At 45.4% G+C, this 22,850-nt stretch overlaps 1 protein-coding gene across 2 annotated transcripts in view; it reads left to right on the forward strand.

Moving 5' to 3' along the window:
* Positions 1-20,001, forward strand: part of LOC135383762 (homeobox protein rough-like) — a 34,393-nt gene extending 14,392 nt beyond the window's left edge. The window contains exons 2-4 of one of the 2 annotated variants that reach the window (XM_064613094.1): positions 12,471-12,705; positions 16,282-16,470; positions 19,941-20,001. In XM_064613094.1, coding sequence (XP_064469164.1) covers positions 12,471-12,705; positions 16,282-16,470; positions 19,941-19,944 — 428 coding nt within the window. In that variant the 3' untranslated portion in view covers positions 19,945-20,001. Of the gene's footprint in view, positions 1-12,470; positions 12,706-16,281; positions 17,663-19,940 lie in introns of those variants that run through there. The other variant, XM_064613093.1, reaches the window with a different exon arrangement.
* The last annotated feature ends 2,849 nt before the right edge of the window (positions 20,002-22,850 follow it).

Consider the following 22,850-nt stretch of genomic DNA (forward strand, 5'->3'; position numbering starts at 1 on the left):
GTGAAGAGCGTGTCTAATTTAGTCAAATTAATGATAATTGCAGGGATATTCAGGAGGAATACTATCGGAAAAAATAGCCGAACATCATACTCTATGGAGGTCGCACAGAATAGCGCACGATGAATTTTTCAGCGCAATCTTTGTCAGTCCGACGAAAGAAGGTTGGAAACCCAGCCCTCCCCGACATCGCAGAAAGAGATAAAACAAGCACGGCTTATCACGTCCGACTTTCGCTGGGATAATGCTTTCCCTCTCCCCAATTTTAGGAACTGTTACTTTTTCTACTATCACTCTGTGGGCTGGCTTCGGAACCTCCTTTCGTCGCACTACGAGCGATTGCGCCCAAAAAGTCATCGCGCGCTATGGTCCGGTGCTCCGAAAAGCATGATATTCGGCGATTTTTTTTCGATGGGATAGCTCGTGAATATCACTGTGAATTATCACAAATTTGAGTGAATTCGGCACGCTCTTCGTATCGGTGGGGTAAAAAAGTGACCTTTACTTGGCAAATTTCCGAGTTCAGTTCGCAAATATTTACATAATTAAACTTCGAGTACATGACATTCACATTAGGAGGTGGCAAAAACCTAATAAGAGCAAATGCTGTTGACCGCATGATTCTAGGTGGCGTAGTTTTTTATTATAGTTCAATGACACGTTTTCTGGGACACCCTGTAGATGCATTGCCACAACGATTAGTCTTTGTCGGGACTGAATGCACGGAAGTGTCTGCGGAGTTTAGGAGACTATTTGCACAAATTTTCAGGGTCAGAGGACTAAAATGGGGAACAACTGCGATCTAGTGGACTGGAATCTGTAATTGCTCCCCGATTTACCTCTCGTCTCTCATATTTACAAGTTTTTTATTGAAATTCTCCACTATGTTTATTCTGTTATAATGTGATGGGGTTCTCAATAAACCACTGCATGTATTGCGCTGCCACATGTGCGCGACCGCCGTTTTCACTACCAGCTAGGCTGGGACGAGAGAGTTGTCTCTGCACTTATGCTTTCTACATCATTCTTACACATTCACCCTCGCACAACACAAGAAGACACGTAAACCACCAAAGAACATCGCAGTACAATCCGGTAGACTATGAAATAATAGTCAAACACGACGTCTACTCCTTGGTTCTCGAACAGAACTGCATATTCTTGGAACACCTAGAAGCACGCGCTCTTATGGCCGATGAAAATTTGATGCAATCACCTAATTACAAGCTCGCTGTCAGCAGCGCGGTAAGAATAACTGCCGCTGAAAAAGCTCTTTTCCTTCGCACGAGAAATAAATAAACGTTAAAAACGGAACAAGGATGAGCAACCGACGAGAACCTGGCCACGTGTTTACACGCGCTCTCATCCACGGTCCATTTCCCACCCTTCCTCACAGGGGGCGCAGCATTCATCAACCGCTGGCGCTCGTGGCTCCCCCACTTTTGCTTGTGTAATGATCGCAAATTAGGGGATTTGTAAAGAGTCTCTTAACCTATCTTCCCTCTTCGAAAGCAGGGAAGGTGTAGGGGTAGTCTTTTTGTTTGATGCGCAGGTGATATTTATCTAATATTCGAGTCCAGCGTGACACCTTGGGATGAGCGGACAGAAATGTATTTGAATGGGCAAGGCATTGCATCGCTCACGAGGACTGTGGGCAGATGGTACATGTATAGAAAGGGAGGTCCCTGGTAGTGGGTGAAACGTCGCGACGCTCAGTTGGAGTTGATTGTGTGGATGGCGTGAGATGTCTGATTGGTATGATGAAGTTCATTGGGGCGAAACGGGTTTTTGTGTGAATGCGGATGAGTGTGACTGATGAAAGTTGCGGTTGCTGTGTGGTGTGATGCAGACAATCTGTTAATCGAGGTTATCTGTTAAAACTGTTAATCGAGGGAAAGGTTTTGTGCACAATTACGAAACCACCTGCGGGCAGAATTTAATCTGCATTTCATTCATGTATAAATGGTTTCCAGTAATAATTTTCCGTGTCTGTGTTTCACATTCTGACACGGCTTGGACACCTTTTTTTTTTTCGTACTATGGCCATTCGTCTTAATTATCATTGACAACTGCTCTTGTGACAGTGAACTAGAAGAAGAAGGCAGTGCGAAGAACGGAGGGAAATGCGCCATGGGATGGCTGTCAGAGGAAATGGCGCAAGTATAGTGGCGGCGCTGCTATCGCCAACTACAGTGCGCGGCCCAGGACGCAGGCACGGTTTGCAAAGCGTGTCATATGCGTCTCAACAATTTTACGAATTTAGGTTTTTGTTCGCTTCTATTCTGTTGAGAACAACTGATTGTAATTGCAATTAATTGCAATTGCAATAATAATTGTAATTAATTGTATTCTTATTCTACATCTCCTCCTTACTAACCTTAGCGGTCGATTGCAGCGCCGCCGCTGGCTGTCGACACCGCGATAGTCACGCATAGAGCGCGGTCGTTCCACTGTTCTCTTCTAGATCACTGTAACAGGGTTATGTTACTGTTCTGTATATGCAGGGTGAACATGACATTGCATGACACCTTGTGGTACGATGCTTTATGTACTGAACTAGCGTGTTGAAGCGGGGTTGTTGGTATGCAGTGCACCCATGTTGTAAACGCAGAAAAGCAAACACGTACGGAACATGAAGACAGGACGACTGCGGACTCTCAACTAGAAATTTTAATTCACACACACGCTTTTACACATATATCACATTCCGGACGCCATCCAATGGGCAGAAAGAAAAACATTTCAGCGACTTATCACTAATTTGCATTCCACTAAAAGCACTAAAAACGAGGACAATCTGGACAACGCCACACAACACAGAACGCTACTTCCAACTCTTTAATATAGACATATTCAAAGCCGTTATTTTTACCTGCAGTAAGTACTCCCTCTCCCTTACTGTCAACTCAATGCTTTCTGAGCTGACACGCGTCACGTGTCTCCCGCTTCCTCTATCAACAAGGCTTCCGTAATCTCAGCTCAGCTCAGAAAGCATTGCGTTGACAGGAAGAGGCAGCGGTTTAGAATGTGTCTACATTAAGTTGCGTCCTCACTACGCCGGCCGGCAAGGCCGGTCAGCATGGTGAGGACGCACCTTCAGGGAATTTTAGAATAGCGGGCTCAAGAGATTTGAGTCCGCGAGAAATAACGTTACCGCCACTGAGAATGCCCAGAATGTAAATTCAGCGTTTGCGTTTTACACGATCTTTCTATCTATTGAAAGCCTGTCCGCACAGTGCTTATATAATAGCGTTTCCGTGACGTAAAGTCTGCTGGCTTGCGTCCGTCGCTTGCAGCGCCGTTAGGGATAGAAATGAAGAAATCAACAAAGCATGCTCAGAAAAACTAATTCCTCTGTCTTTTTGATTTTCTATACCTTCTTAAGTCTTCATTTCTATCCCTAACAGCCCTGCAAGCGACGGACGCAAGCCAGCAGACTTTACGTCACGGAAACGCTATTATATAAGCACTGTGCGGACAGGCCGGTTCCGTCCGATATAGCGTTTACGTTTTGCGCTTTTGTTTCCAACAAACGCTATTCAAAAAGTCCCTAGTAATGTGTTGAAAATAGCTTTCTGTGTTGTGTGGTGTTGTCCTGATTGTCCTGGTTTTTGAGCGCTTTTAGTAGAATGCAGGTCTTAAACCAACATGCCCAAATGGAAGTTTTAGTGATTATCACTATAATTATCGCCCTTCAAAAACCGTATCCCGTGCCACTCTCATGGAGCGTCTAGCTGCCCTGGGACTGAGGGAGGTCTCGCTGGCAACGCTACTGTGCCTCCTGCCACGCCCCCTCCAGTGGCGCGTCGGAAGGGTACTCGTGCTGTTTGTGACTGACACAGGGCTCGCGCTGAGCCTGTGACTGCGCCTCTTTTCTTTAGCTTTTTTTTTAACGGGGGAATAGCAAGTCGGCTTTTGGAGCCACGCTAACCTCTCCGTTCTTTCTTTGTTTTTTCTTTGCAATAAACCTATATCCCCCCCCCCCTATCTCTTCTTCGTGCAAGTCAATGGAGGGATTGCGCTCACTTCTGTCATTCCCCTTTTCTCTTATCAGGAGAGTTTCGTCTATTTCCCTTCCTTCTTCTTCTTTTTTTTTTATCAGCAATTAACATATCCCCCCCCCCTATCCTGCTGGTTGTGCAATGCGCCTTCTCTATTGTTGTGTATTCTCTATCTATCTCTATTGGATAGCGTATTATCGCAGAAAGAGATAACATTTCCCCTAGTCTGAGAAGCACGCAAGACGATGAGGAGTCTGAAAATCAGTGTTGCTCAAACTCAATGAATTGTTACGTCTTTCTGTACAGTACACCAGCTCGCTTGCACCATTTAAATTTGTTCGTCAATAACCGATAACCACATGTGCTCCTATATATGTTCTGCCATGCTTCCAATGGCAACTCCATCGTTGAAGTTCAACTTTTAGCTGCTGCCTTCTGATTTAAAGAAGCTCCAGTGACGCGAAAAAGCCAGTGATGCGATGCGGAGGAGAATTTTTCAATTAGAGCTACGAACCCTGACTTTGTCTGTTAATGCGCTGTAGGAGGCATCGAAATCTAGAACCACCGGAGGGTGTAAAACTGGATCGACCAGCTGTCGCAGCATTTGGTAAGGCCTCCACCTCTTGGCAGACCTGTGCGTATAGCATCTGTGCACTGGTTGACTATGACTTATAGCGTTTTCAGAGTAGAAAAGAACTGGCTTGCAATCAATCAGTGAGACCTCCGGAGTAGTTCTCGTTAATAGTTGCAACGTATTTCAAAGCTGTTCGTGATGGAAGCACCCAAGCTTGAATCTTATAATGACGATTTTCTTCCAAAGTGAAAAGCTCCATTCAATTAATGCAGCTGTCATATATCGTTCTATAAACTCGTTTTTTATATGGCGTGCTAGGCGCTTGGACAGCCGTGTTGAGCACCGCGGCATAAATAAGCATCACAACAGTTCGTCATGCTATGCAGCGTCTCACAAAAAATCATGTCAGTACTTCCAGTAACGTAAAACTCATGGACATCGCATTCTCTTTTTAGGAAGCATGAACGTTCTTTCATCAGCTTCTTTCGCATGCCGTTGTTGGGCTCACGTAATTTATGACGACTAACGTCATGCGAACAACGGCACAAATAACAGACCAACCACACTCCGCAAGCAGTGCGAATGGAACAACGAACTCCCGTCCAAGTAAAGCATCGTAAATTTGGAGAATAAGAAAGACGAGTGGCTAATGCTGTGACTTACGTTTGCCTAGATTAAACACTCACCCACACATATACAGCGGGTCCGCATTAACTGTTATATATATTTTTAATATATATATATTTTTTTTCAATTGCAGTAAATGGCGGCATATTCTTGGTTAAGTGAGCCACCTTCTGCGGCGCCATGTATTAAAAATGAGTCTGGCCATTAATGGGACATGCATATACCTGAGGCTCCACCCTCTTTTTGAGGTATCTAACCAATCGCAGGTCGAAATACAGTTCCTTATTATTACAGGCCATCCAGTATTTGTACCTCACCGTTGTTTACTGGGCGCCACCATTTTAGAGAAACTAGATTGATTCTGGTGGCAGACCAAAACGACGGATTTTGCGGCCACTTTTATCAACGCCATCTGCATGGAGAGAGGCATGTCAGAAAGACTCGGAACTGCAGAAATGGTTGCTGGCAGAACTGATTGGCCAGGGGAGCGGCAGAACCGCTTCTTCGTAACAGACAGCTGCCGGTATGAACTTTTAATCACGTAACGTAAGTAGATGGTATCAAACGCAACGATGTAGGTATAAATAAAATTAAATGATGCAATGCAAAATATTACGCATCAGTGGCGTCTTTCGTTCCATTTTCTTGAGATCGCGGTCTTTACTAGGCCTAAGGGACCGACGAAACCGTCATTTTCGTGTAAATGATGATGGCAGAGCGAAAGGTGATGTCGATTTTGCAGCTAGTTGCAAGAGGATGCGTACTCACAGAATAAAATTATAGCAGTTCATGAACAAATTTTGTCACAAAATCTCCGCTTCACGTTCCAAGCACTATCCTCCATTTTGAAAAAAAAAAAAATTGTTGTCATGGCGGCCCCCATGGAGAACGGCGACCAATGAAGTGCGCCCAAGTTTTTGATTGAAAGTTCGAGCGTCTTTTTTTAGGTTCCTCCTAATGGCCGGGGTCTCTTTTAATACACGGCACTGGCAGCTCTGGTGGCCTCATGAGGCGTTCTCCTAATTATTTTGGCTAATGATTTTTTCACTATGAAAAATAAAGCTGGGCGCGACGCCCGCATTCGAACCCAGGACAGCTCCCAGAGCCGCGGCGTCGGTAGATGGCATTCCACGCCGAGACCGGCTAGAGTCACTGTACCCGGGGGTTGTCACTGTACCCCCGGTACAGTGACTCTAAGACCGGCAGGTGACCCGGGTTCGAATACGGGCGCCGTTTTGTGATGTCTGGGTGGTTTTCCTGGATTTTCCTCGGACGCTTTAATACAAATGTCGACCCACTTACCTGTGAAGTTGGCCTAGGACTCACGATCACCCACGCGATAATCGTGACGTTGTCCGCCTGAGTGTGGCCGATTACAGCAAGAAGTTCCATCACCACCACAGGGATATGTTGTCATTGTGCCGAACTTCTACCATTCATATTTAAAAAGTTCATTAGTCATGATTAAGCAGGGCAACTACCTAAGAGGTCGTTAGTGCGGCCCTCGGGTGGATCACACTAATATGTCGCTATTTATTGTCTTTTTTTTTCCTAATTTACAAAATTTTGGTCGTAGTTAGCGCAGACGAACTGTGTATATGTAACGATGTTCATTCCTCAAGCCCGCCGCTATCCTAATGCGGACGAGTGTCCCGTTTCAGCGCGCCACAGCGAAGTGACATACGTTATAGGGTCGGCACAGACAGTGTGCCACGGCGAGACAGCAGTGTTCCACGGTGTTAGAAACACCGTTGGAGGCCGCAGTGCAAAGCCTTAAAGTGCATGTGCATTATAGGAACATAAGGGTACATGCACATAAAGATATTTATTTCTGTGTATGTACAACACCCATGTAGGTTTGTTTGCATACGTATGTACAGGGTGCGTCACGTAACGCGTTTGACCTTTGTAAAAAAAAAACGGCTCAACAGAAAAATAAAGGGGTAAGCGGTTGCCTTCCGGCCATTCAATTTGCCACCTACTAAAAATAATTTCGACGACTTTTAATTGAAATAAATTATTTTTTAAACTCAACTCGGAAATTTGCCTTGTCAATGGAACGTTTTTCTTGCTAAATAAGATAGACCGTGGTTGAATTAGCCAAACCCACCTCAAAATACGATTCGTAGTACGGTGGTTATGTCCAGAAAAGTTGTACGAAAATTGAGGTTTAGTTGCGCATATTTCACCGACGCACTACGTCGGCCACAAAACAGCGGCGTGATGGGGTATACCACTCTCCATCTGATAGACAGAGCAGCTGAAAAGTAAGGGAAGGGTAGCGACAATGTAGTGTGATGCTGTCAACGAATATCACACATGAAGGTCTCACCGCCCTCGTTATCGGCGTGCCTGCTGTACAGTCATAGGTGTAATCCTAGAAGGTTTTATATCGAATTTTTTTGATAATTTGCCCCTTGGGGAGCGACTGACTTTGTGGTACTAACATGATCGGGTCCCACCCCGCTCTGTCCGTAGCCAGTCTCTGGACCGACTCTTCGGTGAGAAATGGATAGGCCGTTTTGGGCCCGTGTCATGTCCAACCAGATCACCGGACTTGACTCCGATGGATTTTTATTTGTGGGCACGCATCAAGGAGGAGGTATACAAAGAACCCCAATCGCCGCTTGACATGCAGGAGAAAATAACTTCTTTCTGCAGGTCACTTTGCCCACGGGAAATTAAAAGAGCAACGCGGGACTTGTCCGCAGGTCACAACTATATGCATTGGTGCCGACTTTGAATATTTTTAGCTGGGGCGGCTCGTACGACGATACACTTGCATGTCGCTGCTCTATCACGATGTTCACAACCCCCCCCCCCCCCCTACCACCCCCACCCCCACCACCACACTCTAGAGACAGAGCTTCACCGCATAACATCGCTTTTCGCCAGTGAATATGTCCAATGATATCGTTGCGTGTCCTCTCATTTGTTGAAAACGGTAGAATGGCGTACACCCACTGTCTTCTGCAAATCACGGAACGGAGCCATATCATTCTGCATAATAACGGTTGGTTCTTGGTGTGTTGCGCGGTGAAACCTTGTTTTTAGCGTGGAGACCACAAAAAGCCACGAGAACCGGGTAAACCAAAGTTCTGTACAAATAAATTATGTTATTCACATTCGTGTTCTCCTTTTCGTAACGGGTGTTTGTGGAAGACGATGGGATGGTCGAGAGGGTCGGGCATGTCAAAGCAAGCAGGAGGCACGCTTGGTTCCGACCCGGACACCGCGATGTATTACGCACATGTACGATCAGGCGTTTACGCTAAAGAGTAGCGCTTTCCAACAGCATGGAAAACAAAGCAAAAAGCACCACTTAACTTTCTCGCTGTATTTGCTTTCTTTTTTTATGTCCTCGCATCCAGCAATCAAAAACCCGCTTATCTGCACATATGCGACTTCTCTTGTTCCCATTCCTCCTTTTCTGCAGTCGCTCGGTCGGGTGGCGAGTGATATGCCCTCCTCACGCCGCTGTTTTGCGGCGGAGTGCGTCGCTGAAATATGCGCAACTAAACCTCAATTTTCGGACAACTTTCCTGGACATAACCACCGTACTACGAATCGTATTTTGCGAGTCCAATTAAAAAAATTCAATTAATATTAATTAAAATACGGCGAAAGTAATTTTAGTAGGTGACAAATTGAATGGCCGGAAGGTAGCCGCTTACCCCATATTTTTCTGTTGAACCGTTTTTTTACAAAGGTCAAATGACATGTTACGTGACGCACCCTGTATGTAGGTACAAAATAAATGGGTAAAATGAAGGTAAAGCTGCAAAGACGGCTATTTATTAAGACAAACTATTTAGGCAAGTGCCTGAGGGGGTTTAACAAGAGAGTGGCGACGTCCTGCGGTGCCTCCGCGTTCTTCAGGAGTTAGAGTTACTGTGATTACATGTGTGCACATAAACATTCGGCACATAAATTTGGCCCCGATTTTATGTCTAGGACTCCGGCCAGCATTTATAACCATAATTTGTGATAATGTGTGTAATGTGTGATTTCTGCCTCGAATTATGGAACCAAGAACACACAGAAAAAAGTAAATAAGAAAAGAGAGTTGGACTTTTGACTGGTTGATGTACTTTAAAATTACCCCGCAGAGCTTATTTTCACTTCTTTACTAAATGCGCGTCAATCCTTACGAAAAGAATTAACGTTTATTGCTTCCTGCAGTGGACCCAAAATTAATTTTAGAATTTCCTTCAACCTGAATTAATTACCCAAAAAGGAGATTTCGTGTTGCAGCGACAGGATACTGCATCTACAGAAATTTTTAGTTAATGGATCGCTGTGGAAACAAGTTAGAGAGTGCCGCGTGTAGTTTCGCATAAATTGTTTTGAGTTCGAGAACGAATCTCGGGAGCGGGAACAAGAATGAAAATGGTGGATGATGGAATAAACATTTGGTGTTGGAAAGCTGTTGCACGAAAGCTACGTTCGGCGTAGCCAGGAAGTCATGCAGCGCCGCGTACTGTCTGAAAGTGTATGAAAAATCGCCCGAAAAACGTTCGTAATTTATGGAGCTCAAGCCCATTCTTTCACATGTGCAGCAATGCCTACGATCACGCGTCCGTCGTTGGAAATAAATGATCGTTTGCTTAAACGCAAGAGAAAATTATTCTGCTGGGGCTTGTTTGCTTACAAAACGTACGCATACTTCTGAATTAATTTACGAGTTTCTTGCGACTATGGATGTTTACATCTGGCTTTGAAATTGATTGCGTGGTGCTTCTAATGACGTAGTTGCGCTTCTTAGTTGTAGCGGACAGCAAAGAAGGAAATTCGCGTGTGACGTCATACGCGGCGATAATTTTCGTGTCGCAATGCATTTATGGCAAATCCTGCGATGGAATAGCAAGCCGGCTCTTGGGCTGGCTAACTTTTCCTTTCTTTTTTTCTTAATAAACTAATCCCCCCCCCCCCCCTGCGAGGGCTTGGGGCTCTGAAGAGTACTACTTTGCAAGGTACTAGCAAGTACTCTGGGTAGCCTTGGTACGTTGGTGTTCAGTAGGATCTTACAGGATTTTACTTCTAGTTCTTAGCTCTAGTCTACTGTGAGCAAGTAGCTAGTAGCTGTGGAAGGTCTTCATTCGTTTATTCAACTGCCTAAGTACCAACACTTGCCAACTGTAGAAGCATTCTCACAAAATGTTGACACTTTCCTTCAACGATTAGCAATCTGAGCTGTTTATACGACTAACGTTCGCTAATCTCTCTGGTCGAAGCTCTTAATTAAGTTAAACGGAACACCTTACTATTTTAAGCACGCCGAAGACTATCCCACATCACTTTTCTAATCGTCTTTGCGTGAAAAGAAAGGCGAAAAGCACAGATAGGAACAGGGCGTGAGATACTGATGTTGTTAGTCGACAAATGCTGTCCCATTTGTGCACGAAAGTTCTGGGTCTCTAACTTAAGTTACGTTACACATGTTCTGCCCTATGGCTGTGATTGCCCGAATAAAACCAGTTTCGTGTGGCGTGGACGCTAACTACAAAATGCAACGTTTACTGACGTCTACGAAGGTCTTGTCCCCCATCACGAATTCCTCCGGCACCCTGCCGAAATGATGACTAATGATTCGTTTTCTCTTGTTCACCCTGCCAAAATCGAGGTGTGCTCGCTTAGATTCTGTCAGTTCCCGCATCTGCGAGCGAACATATTGGAGTGACTGGCGTCTTTGACCCAAATTTTTCTGTCGCTCGTCCCATAGAGAAACCTTTCGATATCGGAGGTCAAAAGCTTCGAGGCTTAACTGGCATATGCTTTGCCAGCCATATATCACCCATAATTACATGAAAGTCCCTCCCATCAAATGTCGCGCACAGCGCTGCCCTGTGGTAAATACCTCGCTCTGTTTCTTCTCATCCACTACGTAATGACTCCATCAGCTCGCATGCCCAAATGCCATTTACTCCACATCCGACGAAATCGAGTTGAGCATTATGCTGCTCGAAACCTCGCAATTATCTTTCTTATTTTCGAGAACACATTTCATTGCAATTGCGTTTCACCCGAACGGTTTCCACTGTGCGTATGTGCATGCGTCCTGAGATACACGGAAGAACGCTGGAATGCGGCGTTTAAAATCGCGTCACGCACGACCAGTTCACCAAACTCTTTTTCACACAGGGTTCCCGTTATTCTCTATATCGTTCGTCTAGTGCGCATCCATTAACATTATTAATGTCTACCGCAAGATAAACAGAACGCTTTATAATCTGGTGACGTGAAAGTTCTCGTCGGTAGATGCGGAGACCACGGATGGGCTCAATCTGAGCGTTCCGACGGCACCCGATATTATTCCTAATGCGATCGTGGGTACGGAATAACGTGGTGCTTTTGCTTTTATCATGCTGCCGCTCCCGCCCCTACACGAGCGATCAAAGCGCGCCATAGTGGATGATGATGTGCCGAATGCGAAGACATTAGGACCAACTGCCTGTCGAAAAGATGGGCCAAAAGAGAGCATCGCACTCGCACTTTGTCACACAACGCTGGCAATTTGTGGTTCTACTGATGGCGTAGTTAAAGAAATCCGTGCGAGATGTTTATGGCCAATGAGTGTCACGATTCTAAGCGTCCGCTGCGTAAATGTGCCGAAGAGATGTGTATTGCGGGGGCAATTAAAGGAGCATGGAACGGCTGAAAACAAAAATGTCGGGAGGAGTAGGAATGATGATTACAAGGGCACATGTTCACACGAAACTTTCTTAAAGCGCTGATAAGCACATTTCCTGCTATACCTTCACAGTTAGAGCTTGGAAACGAGACAGTGTATACGGGAACAACACACGCGGTCACTGCTGTCGTCACTAATGCTCTGACGGAGAACACATCCCAAACCTAAATATATCTATTTCTGATAGACTGGCACCTTTAACGTAACTAAAGTCGTGTTGAGCGTGTAGTATGTGCTGTTCTATTACGCCATCTTTCTGCACACAGAAAGTTATCAATTTACCAATCCTTCTAACATCGGTTCACCTTCCCCAGTAGCGAAGGCCCTCCGACGCCCATGATTTGCTCTGTTTGGTATACGAAGACAATTTCCTCATGTCTAGGAATATGTTCATAGAACTGCATCAAGACGTTCCTGGTGTTGCCGCTGTCGATAGCGTATTTGCACATATTTGTGTTTGCGTGAGATTGCGGTTTGCCACCTTTACGAAGGGATAAAACGCCTCCATAAAAAAATACGCTTTAATCAGGGACAGCCGGTAACATGACCCTACATCATTTCTTTCCTATCTTCTGCGTAGTTCAGCGCCGTCGTCGGAAGGATGGGAGACAGCGTCGTCAACGAACGACCTTCACAAGTGAGCAAACGCTGCGACTGGAAATGGAGTACCACCGCAATGAGTACATCAGTCGACCACGGCGCTTCGAGTTGGCAGAAAGCCTAGACCTGACTGAAACCCAAATCAAGATCTGGTTCCAGAATAGGAGAGCCAAGGACAAACGCATCGAGAAAGCGCAAATGGACCAACAATACAGGTAAAGAAACAGAGCAGAGTGGCCTGGGACGATTGCCTTTTGCCAGGTCTTCCAACCCATTTCTCTTTCAGCGATTTTGTAATTTTGCATCACCTTACTTACTTACTTATCTACCTGCCACGTGAGAAAATCCGCTCCCAGATACGCTGGAAATCAAAGGGCATTTACGAAGGGTGTTTTATTTATTTTTTTATTCGTTACAGATTTTTTTTATATAAAAAGCTGTGAGAGCAGAACTGATGCCATTTTGGCAGGCGGGTTATGCGGTCAGGCGAACGTCTTGTAGGACAGCGTAAGCAACTACTGGACGACTAATTAGCTAAAATTTATTAATGAACTTATTAATTAGTCGTTTTCTCGGAAATGCGAGATAGCGGGATGCGGGATAGCCAGTATTCAATTTCATCGTCCTTATTAAACACTCTAGGAAGCGAACGTACGTTGCGCTATAAATTGCCGAATTTGGCTGTGCAAATGAGCAGAACCAGAACTACGCACTTCTCAAGCGCACAAACGACACGGCAGTCGCCTTATCTTTCCCGGAGGGCGGTCTATCTGGCCAACAGCTTAGGGCCTACTTCAATCAAGTTCATCGCGTCCCAAGCACGTGGCCCTCTCACGTGGAATGCCTGTTGCTCTTTCTGCGCTTGAGTAGTGCGCAGCTCTGGTTTACGCTCATTTGCATAGCAAAATTTGGCAATTTATATCGCAACGTATGCGTTCGCTCTCCAGGGACGAACAAGGGCGATTGATTTTAATAATGAGTGGCTCGAATTCTGCTATCTCGCATTTCCAACAAAACAACTAATATATATTATTGTTATAAGTTAATTACTGAATTTTAGCTCATTAATCGTCCAGTAGTTACAAACACTTTCCGACACGACGTCCGCCCCCGGCCGCATAACCCGCTTGCACAATGGCATCTTTGCTGCTCTCACAACATACTTATAAAAAAAAATATGTAACGAATACAAAAAACCCACCCTGAGTGGTAGACATTCGCAATAATCAAACTCAAACGAAACAGAATGTCTTTCTGTCCTGTAAAGCAGCCACGGCGTACTGCGGACATCCCCTACACAGATGCCGGTTCGTTATCCTAATCAGAAATCGTATATATAAAAGCTGCCATTACGATCGCTAGGTGTAGCTAATCTCTTACATTACATTGTTTATAACAACCCTCTTATAACGATAGGGAGGCAACGAAACTATCGATGACGTATTGCGAAACGCCTTATTCGATTAGTGACTCCGAGTGTTTACTCCACCGACTAATCGAACAGGACGTAAATCAATGAACACCAGCGGCATGGCCGAGCGGGCTAAGGCGTCCCGTTCGGTGGTGGTAGCCAAGGTAGTGCTGAAGAGTGGGATGCGGTGAGTTCGAATCCTACCACCGGTTGTGCTGTTTGAAGTTTTCCCTGTGTTTTCCGAAGACTTTCCAGACGAATGTCGGCACAGTTCCCCCTGAAGTTGGCCCAGGACGCATACTATCCCCCACTCCTTCCTGCTCTCCGGTCTCCATCTGTCCACATCTGTACGCCTCTCATAGCCACAGTTGCTTCGCGGCGCTAACACGGAATAAAAAAAAAAGGAAAAACCAATAAACATACACTATTTGCCCATCATGTGCCAGATGATCAACAAAATTTGTTCATGCAGCCTGTTCGCTGAAGAATAGTTGAGAACGCCGCGAGTCATTTTTGTCGCTCGTCGAGTGTCATGTTGTCAATGCCGTTAAGAGCCCAACTCCACCCGCAACAAGGAGTGGAGAATGAGTCGCGAAATGAGGAGGATTTGGGCGGCCTACCTCGGGCCCGCAGGAGCCGTGTTTGGACTGGATTCGCTCAATAATGCAGGCTGCACCTGCCCACGGCAGTGTAATGGTTATGGCTATGAATATTTAGCGGAGCAATTTCCTCGCAGGCTGCTGGGACAAACGGAGAGATCTAATCCATGTGGAGACCCGATTAGCAGGCGCCGACCGCGTATTAATTGCGGTATAAAAATGATCGACCGCTCCCCTTTTCTTCTTCTTGTTTATAAGGCTCTCCCGCGTGTCGCTTTCTCCCTGTCGCCGGAAGTAGAAGGCCCGTGATTGCGACGAATTTGTGGTCGATCGCGTTATGACGTGTCAAGGGAACGAAACAGAATACATAAATAAAAATGTCAGTTTTTGATTTGTGTTTGCTTGCGAAAGTTTACGCGGGTTGCTAACGCTTTCCAAAAAAGGAAACGCGGAACGCGAGACATTAGGGAATTTTAGGAAAGCGTTGGAATTTCATGATAACTTTTTCCGAAAGCATATGGTAAGCTAATCGCCTGATTCCTTTGGATCGAGTGGCTGACATCGCGTTGCGGATACCTGATTGACTGACAGCGAAATGGGGTCGGAATTGGGGGGGGGGGGGGGGGGGTGCTTACGAGTTCTTAAACCTCTCTATTAGTCATTATCCACTATGCTTTTTACGAAACACTGGAACGAATCGGAGCCTGAGAAATGACGATAATGCCGATATTTCGACCCGTTGCATTTTATTCCCTTATTTAATTACCCTCACGGTCGGAGCATGAATTGTTAATTACATATTGTATAAAACACTGCGATAAAGAGGAACTCGTTGGGTTATAAAATCGCGGTACAGATAACAACACCACGCTTGAGTTAGATGCTCACTAATGGCACTTTTAAATAGGTTAGTCGACGAAATGGATGTGAAGCAACTGGGGAGGTGGTTCCAATCATGAGATGTCCTTGGAATAAAAGAATATGCGAAGCTTTTAGTGGACGAATGAGGAATTTGTACTTTGTGATGGTGACTAGTGTGGTGGGGTATGTACGTGGGAAGGAGGAGTAGATTAGTCCGCAGCGAATCATTATGGCAGTATGGTTTATGAAAGAGGCACAGGCGGGAAAGAGTTTTCAACGTGCTGCGAGGTTAGTTAACCGGAGGTCAGCTTTCATGGATGCAGCACTTGCAGTTCAGTGATTTGTGAAGCTTAGCATTCTGATAATCTGGAATAGCATTGCGAGTACATTGCTTCGCAGAGTTGGATCCCTGATAACGTCTCGTTAAGAACGCTCAATCGGAATCGAAAGTGTTCAAAATCCCTCTCTTGCCGAAACAACTGTCTCGCTACTGAAGGAAGAAAAGTAGCCAAAGTTCTTTGGCTGCACGTCTGCACTCACCTCTGAAAGCCCAGTGGAAAGCCAGTGACTTTGCACTAGGCTTTCGGAGATGAGTCTCTCACCCTGACGGGAGGACATCACGTTCCACGTGACCTTCCACGCCACTCGCTCAAACGTAGCCCACCTGCGCACTGCTGATGATGGCCCAGTTAGGCCAAAACAGCAGTCCATTGCTGGTGTGGCGACGTTTGGGACTTACAAACACATGTTTCGCTACTGGTACTTCGAAAAAAATATTTAGCAAGGAAAATCACAATTACCGTGTCGTCTTTTGCTGGGCTCTCTCTACAGAGCAGTCACATTTTGGCTTACACAGAGAAGAGATCGATAAGATAACGCTTAGTCGCCCATATCTTTATATCCTTCATGCCTTTGTACAGATGCCTGGCGCTTGCAAGCGGCCTGGGGTCCCTGTGCGGCAACAATCCAACCAGTGCAGCTCACAATACCTTACAGAGCTTCTGCGGCGCATGCTACTACAAGCCCGGACAGAGCCCGTCTCTTCTCAGCTCTCCTGCAACTCCGCAACCCCCACAATCCACAGCGCCGTCGGACTCAACGGCCTCCAGGTTTACAGTCTAGGAGATAGAGCAAAACCCCTTGAAAGGACAATCCCGAAATGAGAGCTGCTGTAAATAAATGTGGCCGGCAAATGAAATATGTCAGTAACGCGACCACAGTGAGAATACTGACCAGTGATGAAGACCGGTCAACAACGTATCTGTTGTGGAAAGTGCATGAATGGAGAGCTGTACTATTGTCGTGTCGTGTGTGCTGTCCATACGTTCTCGTGAGTTTGCGATGTACTTACCACTGGTCAGAAGACTAACACTGATGGATTTCATTTTCTGCCTATTCTTTGTAATATAGGAAAACTCATACGATGTTCACATTCTCCCTTATCAACGGGACATGCACGTTCACATATAGTTAACGTTGACTTACGCAAACTCAACGCACGCTGAATCGCAGCACCGATCGCGCAAAAGGGAATGAGCGACATAAAACCTGGAGCGAAACAAACACGGACGCGGACAAAGAAAACCAAGACGACACGAGCTCCAGTAAAAACTTGTTTATTCTGACGCATATATCAGAAAGTTGGCATAATACGGCGAACGTTGGCGAAGAAACGACTATGTTCAGTTTCTCAAAGGGAATATCAAACGAGAAAGGAAGGGTGAAGCTCTTGAACTGCTCCAGGTTTTATATGTAGTCATGTACCATCTCGCCCATTCTGGTATTTTAGTTAAGAATACTCGCTCGCCACGGCCGCCGGATCGCCGCCGTACCACACAACAAGGCTTCGCCCCTACAATGGTGTGCATTTAAATTCTGATCTCACGTTGTTGCTAATGTTTAATGTACACAGGTGTTGAGTCGAATCACCGCGTTTCACAACGAATTACATTTAAAAAAAAATTGTTGTCCCGTCGGGTGATCCTGTAAAGTGGGATGCCAGTAGATGACATGCATAGATATGGCTTTTGTAGTGCGTGAAGCACAGTGTTTCTCAAAACAAGGTGGATTCTGATTTCTAGGGTTTCTAAGTATTGTTGTTTTCAATTAATTATTGAGCTCCAATGAAAGCTATTTGGTTGTGAATCACGATAACGCCATCTCGGTAAACTACTTCAGGAAAAGTTCAAACAGTTCGCCCCGGGGAACTATACTGCAGCAACCTCCTGCATTCTAATCGAAAAACGATGAATTTGTGAAGATTATCCCGTTGATGACTCACTCCTTCGCTCATCGTTTATATCCAGCGCTGTACAAATAGTGCGCTGGTCCCGCGTGCTAATGGAGCACTGCTGTATGTGTGTTAGCGTTCACTGGAATAAAGTAAATGAGATTTCATTGTGCCGAGAAATTAATTAGGGCAAATTGATGCTAGGAACAGCGTTCGTCATCAAAACTGATTATTTTCCACTCTTTAATATCGATGCTGTTCGAGTTGGGCAATCACTAATAGTCACCTGTGATAAAGGCTTTTGAAGTTTGAGGCAAGGGCGAAGCTTACAAAAGGAGGATCCTGAATTTAAGGCTGCATGAACTTATCGTCCATTAAACCGGCGTGCTCGGTTTAGTCTGTTTAGTCTTATAACTAATTGTAGGACTTGGTAAGCCATTTTTTTGTAACCTTTTTGGGATATTTTTATTCTAAGCAACGAGAAATAGCCGAGGCAGGCCACAAACACGGACGAACAAACACATAAGCCTCGAACGCCCAGAAATTAATTAATTCAAGTGACAGTACGTAAGCTTGTAAGCAAGTAACAGTAAGTAAGCTTTTCCCTGAGTTACTTGAATTCATATTTTTATTGTATTTTATTACTGAGAATAATCTAAACACTTCTATGTTTTTGATGTTGTTGTTTTTTCTTTTTGACAGCGTACTTGACTTTTAGAAGTCTAATGCAGAAACACGAGATCTACTGCTATGTCCTCATGTTCTGTCAGGACTTGACTTGATTTGAAAATGGAGAAAAATATGAATAGTTTGGCCCAACTCTCGTTATAGTTTGCGTGGCGACATGCTGCGCGTACGGCAGGGTAGAACTAACAGGATAAGTTTTATCATCTCGGGTTCTTTAACGCACGCCGAAAATCTCAGACACCCGGTGCTGGAAGCACGATGTTACGGATAACTCGGGTCTGCTACTCCAGATCAGGAAATGTGCCCGACGTTTCAAACTGAACGCATTGTCATTGCGTTTTATCGTACTAGAGAGTTAGGAACTTCTAGTACATCGTCGTTGTTGGAGCGATATACGATACGATAACCGATATGCGATAGCAATTTGGTGTCGGCCTTCGTGAGCTCGGGCAGCTCTAGTACACCGTTTACTCCGATATTACGGATGGACCGGAGAGGCAGCATCTGTAGGCTGTCGAATTAAACACGATCGAGAAAACTACTGAACTGAGTTAAGAATGTGATGTCTTAACGAAGCAACACTGTGGAATTAATGGCTAGAAGAAAGAGAGTTAGTCAGTCTACCTAAACTGTCCTTCGAAATTTTCTTCGAAATTTTCCGTGTTGCAGCCTTGTAAATCCAAGCCACACCTTTCTTACCCCACAACATGGCGAGCGCAAGTTTGCTGAACGACCCTCTCCTCCTTGCAAATCGTAGCTGTAGCGAGATCGAGTATATGTTCGTGTACGAGCCAGCACCAGACATGTGGAGATACGCAACACGTCGGGGTCTTTTCAACATAGGGTTCGCCATAACGAACGAAAGACGCACGAAAGAGCAGCCCGATACTCGGAGGATTTATCGTCTTTCGGAGTTTCTGCGGTTATCCGCCGATTACCACGCGCATCAAATGAAAATGATACTATAACAAATATGTCGAATCAGAGACCAGTAACGTGACGCACTCACTTCAAAGGCGTAAGGGGAGTTGCTGTTTTGCGAGCTTTCGGAAACGTCATCGTCGACATCTTCCGATCTGCAAAAACTCGCTATTGCATTAGACATACATTTGCTCAAATAAAAAGAAGGAAGTCAGTAAAGAAAGCAAAGAAATAAAACGCTTAATGTCCGATGTTCAGGGCTGGTAGATTAGCACCCCTGTTACACGACCAGCCTTCGACGACCGTTGAAGTCAAATGCATTGAAAAACGAGCGTAGCGCCAGCAAGCGTGTAATGTGTCAACTTCTAAAAGGGCATTAAATCCAATGCTGCTTGACAGGTTGACACATTACACGCTTGCTGGCGCTGCGCGCGTTTTTCAATGCAGTTTGCTTCAACCGGCGTCGAAGGCTGTCCGTGTAGCAGGAGTATAAGAAAAATATTTCCAAGAGCAGTACAGTACTGCTTTTTTTTTCCAACTGATGGATGGAACAAGCTCATGCTTGCCCACACCACGTATCAAAAATGGTACTGACCTCGCCCTGAAACGTTTAGTCTAATCCAGTAGTTTCTTTGTACTGGGCACCCGTTGCTAAGTGGAGTAATTCGCCTAAGAGCAATTCGTCCAAGAAAAGCGGAAGGAAAAGGCTGATGGCATTGTTATTTCTGTTCCTTGTTACAGGTGATGGCTGCTCACACAATTATCCTGTCTGAAGGAACACAACATCCCACCCGCTTCTGAACACCTCTGCTGCATTATTAAGTACGCTTCGACTTTGTTGAACATGATGGCAATTCCTTCCTTCCTTCCACTTCCTTCTTTCATCGACTTTGTTATTTACTATATATGACATTAAATGAATTTTGAATGTGCCTCTTACATATGTACCTACTCAAGCGAACTGCAAGGGTTCGTTGGATTTACAATGTGCACACAAAGAAGCAAAACACTCACGTGTCTTTTTATTTAGTAACATTAGTAACAGCATGCCTCCGAGGCCATATTCGTATTCATACACATTTGAATTTACCACTTATGTCTCCTTCTGATCCCTATAACTTGCTCATGGAAAGTCACGAAGAACTAGCGCGAAGTGCAAAACGAATTGTATGATCCAGCAACTACACAGTGGCACAATAGGCACTTGGACACTTTCAACTCAATTGAATTGTTCATGACTGAGATTTAATTCAGCGAGAAAACTAAGGTCGAAACCTAGCGGGTTGCAGTCGACATAATTAAACGGAGACTCGGCACCAAAAGCGTGTTGAGGTAACAGTGCGACATCACTCCGTACCGTATGATATTTTAGTGAATACTATTTCTCATCCCAAGTGACAGAGATAATTAGGAAATGAATATTTTCCTTTGAGTGATTAGGCGCTCCTCCACAGAAAAGCAGTCACACCACACTGGGCTTCAGCTCACCGGTATTTCTCGTGTACGACTTTCTGTAGGTTTTGTTTTTACAGCTGGCGAATATTTTAGAACGCAATCGAGGAAGCAGATGACTGGTGATCCATTTGGCACGAGGAAGTTATAAAGCGCGTGTCCGAAAAACAACCGGCGGCCCACACGAGGCTACCAGTGACGTACAGGAGGTAGGGGAGGGAAGCATTTAAACGTTTCGGTTTGGTTCTTGGCTTCCCAGCTGGTTTGGCAACTAACGAGTCCCCGACTGCCAAACCAACTTTATTTCTCATTTCGGAAGAACGTACCGAACTTATTTGCGCATCCATTATAATAGTTTCGGATTGTCCCGGCTCATATGGAATGGAGGCAGCTGCGAAAGCTCGTCCAGCGGACTAATCCAGTTCTTTACGAAACAACACGATCTGTAGGTTCCCCTGCACAAACGGGAGGAAGATGCTCCCTCCGCTCGGTGGCTTCAGCACGCGATTCATCTCCCGCAGGCCGTTCAGCAAAGGAGGGGGTATTTAATGCTGTTTTCGCAGCAATAACCATTCATCACTGTGGTACCCGCACATCGGAAGAACACCTGCCGTCTGGCTCCGTCTCACGATGGCCGCCGGGAGTGCGCTATAGGCGGTACAGCAACAAGATGCGAACGCTAACATATCTTAGTCGCGTACATGCTGATGGGTCGCACTTATATAGTATGCCGGCAGGAAACCTCTTTCAAATGACTTCATATTGCGTTCATGTTAGTGACATCACCGACGTTCGATCTCTGAATGTGTGTGAGAGACTGAACGCGATACGAGGTGGTGGACGATGTAAGCCTACTTGGCGTTGCGCGTTTCATCCCAGTGAGATACTCCTGGAGATACAGTTGTTGAGATATGTCACGGCTTTCTCTTCTTGCGCTCCGTGCTACATTGTCCTCGGATAAACATTTTATCTGTTTCTAAATTAATTGCATTACAGCGACAGTCCGGACCCAGACCAAAGCCGTAACAACGCTGTCACGAGCTTTCTTCTGCAAAACATTTCCATTAAATTCGCATCGAACTATTAATAATTGAACTTTAAATCCAGCAGTTTCGCCCGGTAGCGCTTTCGTCCCCTTCGGCAACTTCCCGTTCTTCTTCTGCGAACCAAACACCAGAAACTTGCTGATTACACACTCTACAGACAGAGTTTCACTGCATAGCACGTTCCTAGGCAACCGTCATCCCGAATGACAATGTTCACTCCCTTGATTTGATTAAAACGGGGGGGGGGGGGGCGTACACCATTTCTGTGGCGATCATGAACATCATAATGCCACAAAAATGGCGTATGTCCCCCGTTTTCAGCAAATCGGGGGTACGCATGATGTCACTCGGGATGATGGTTGGCTAGGAGCGTGCTATGTGGTGAGGCTCATTTTAAAGAGCGCATTGTCTGACATCTCAAAACCATGGCCTAATCAAAGAGAGATACCCATATTTAGTTAAGTTTCCCATCGAAACAATCCTCAGCCAACCTCATAACCCTGCCACAAGGGCACTCTTCAATGATCATTGAAATGAATGGCAATTGAACATGCGATCGTGGACGTTGAACACACCACCAAGCGTCTAACATGTGAACTTTTCAACATACATTCAATCCCATGCTTCCTTACAAGATGGCAGTTAAACGCTTGGCGGCGCTACGCGCAGGTTCAATGGCCATTGGTTTCAATCATCATTGAACACTGCCCATGTTACCTCAGTCGTACTCCCCTGTGACGTCCGCCAAGATGGAATGATCATGCTAACATCACCGTGAAACCGAAACCGGCACATGAACAGGTGCCGTTCATTTTCCTTCGCTATCTCAAAACCTACGACGGTCCTGGATGATATTCTACATCTTACATGTAACTTACAGTCGAATACAGTTATGATCTCAAAAGCAGTCAACTGCTGCAGACTGTACCTTGACCGTGTCAATTTCACAGTGATACCATGGCCATCAACATGACCATGTTATCGATGCGCAGGACTACTTCACCGCCCACCGCATGATATAGGCTCATGATTGATTGACACTGCTTTCCGCGAGCTGCGTGCGACCCCAACGCATAGATGGGGAGTAACGCGTTACAAAGTAGTGCGTTACCGGTAACGCGTTACATTCGAGTAGTGAAATATGGTAACGCAT

This window comes from Ornithodoros turicata, chromosome 2 (genome assembly GCF_037126465.1).
Source record: "Ornithodoros turicata isolate Travis chromosome 2, ASM3712646v1, whole genome shotgun sequence".
NCBI lineage: Eukaryota > Metazoa > Arthropoda > Arachnida > Ixodida > Argasidae > Ornithodoros > Ornithodoros turicata.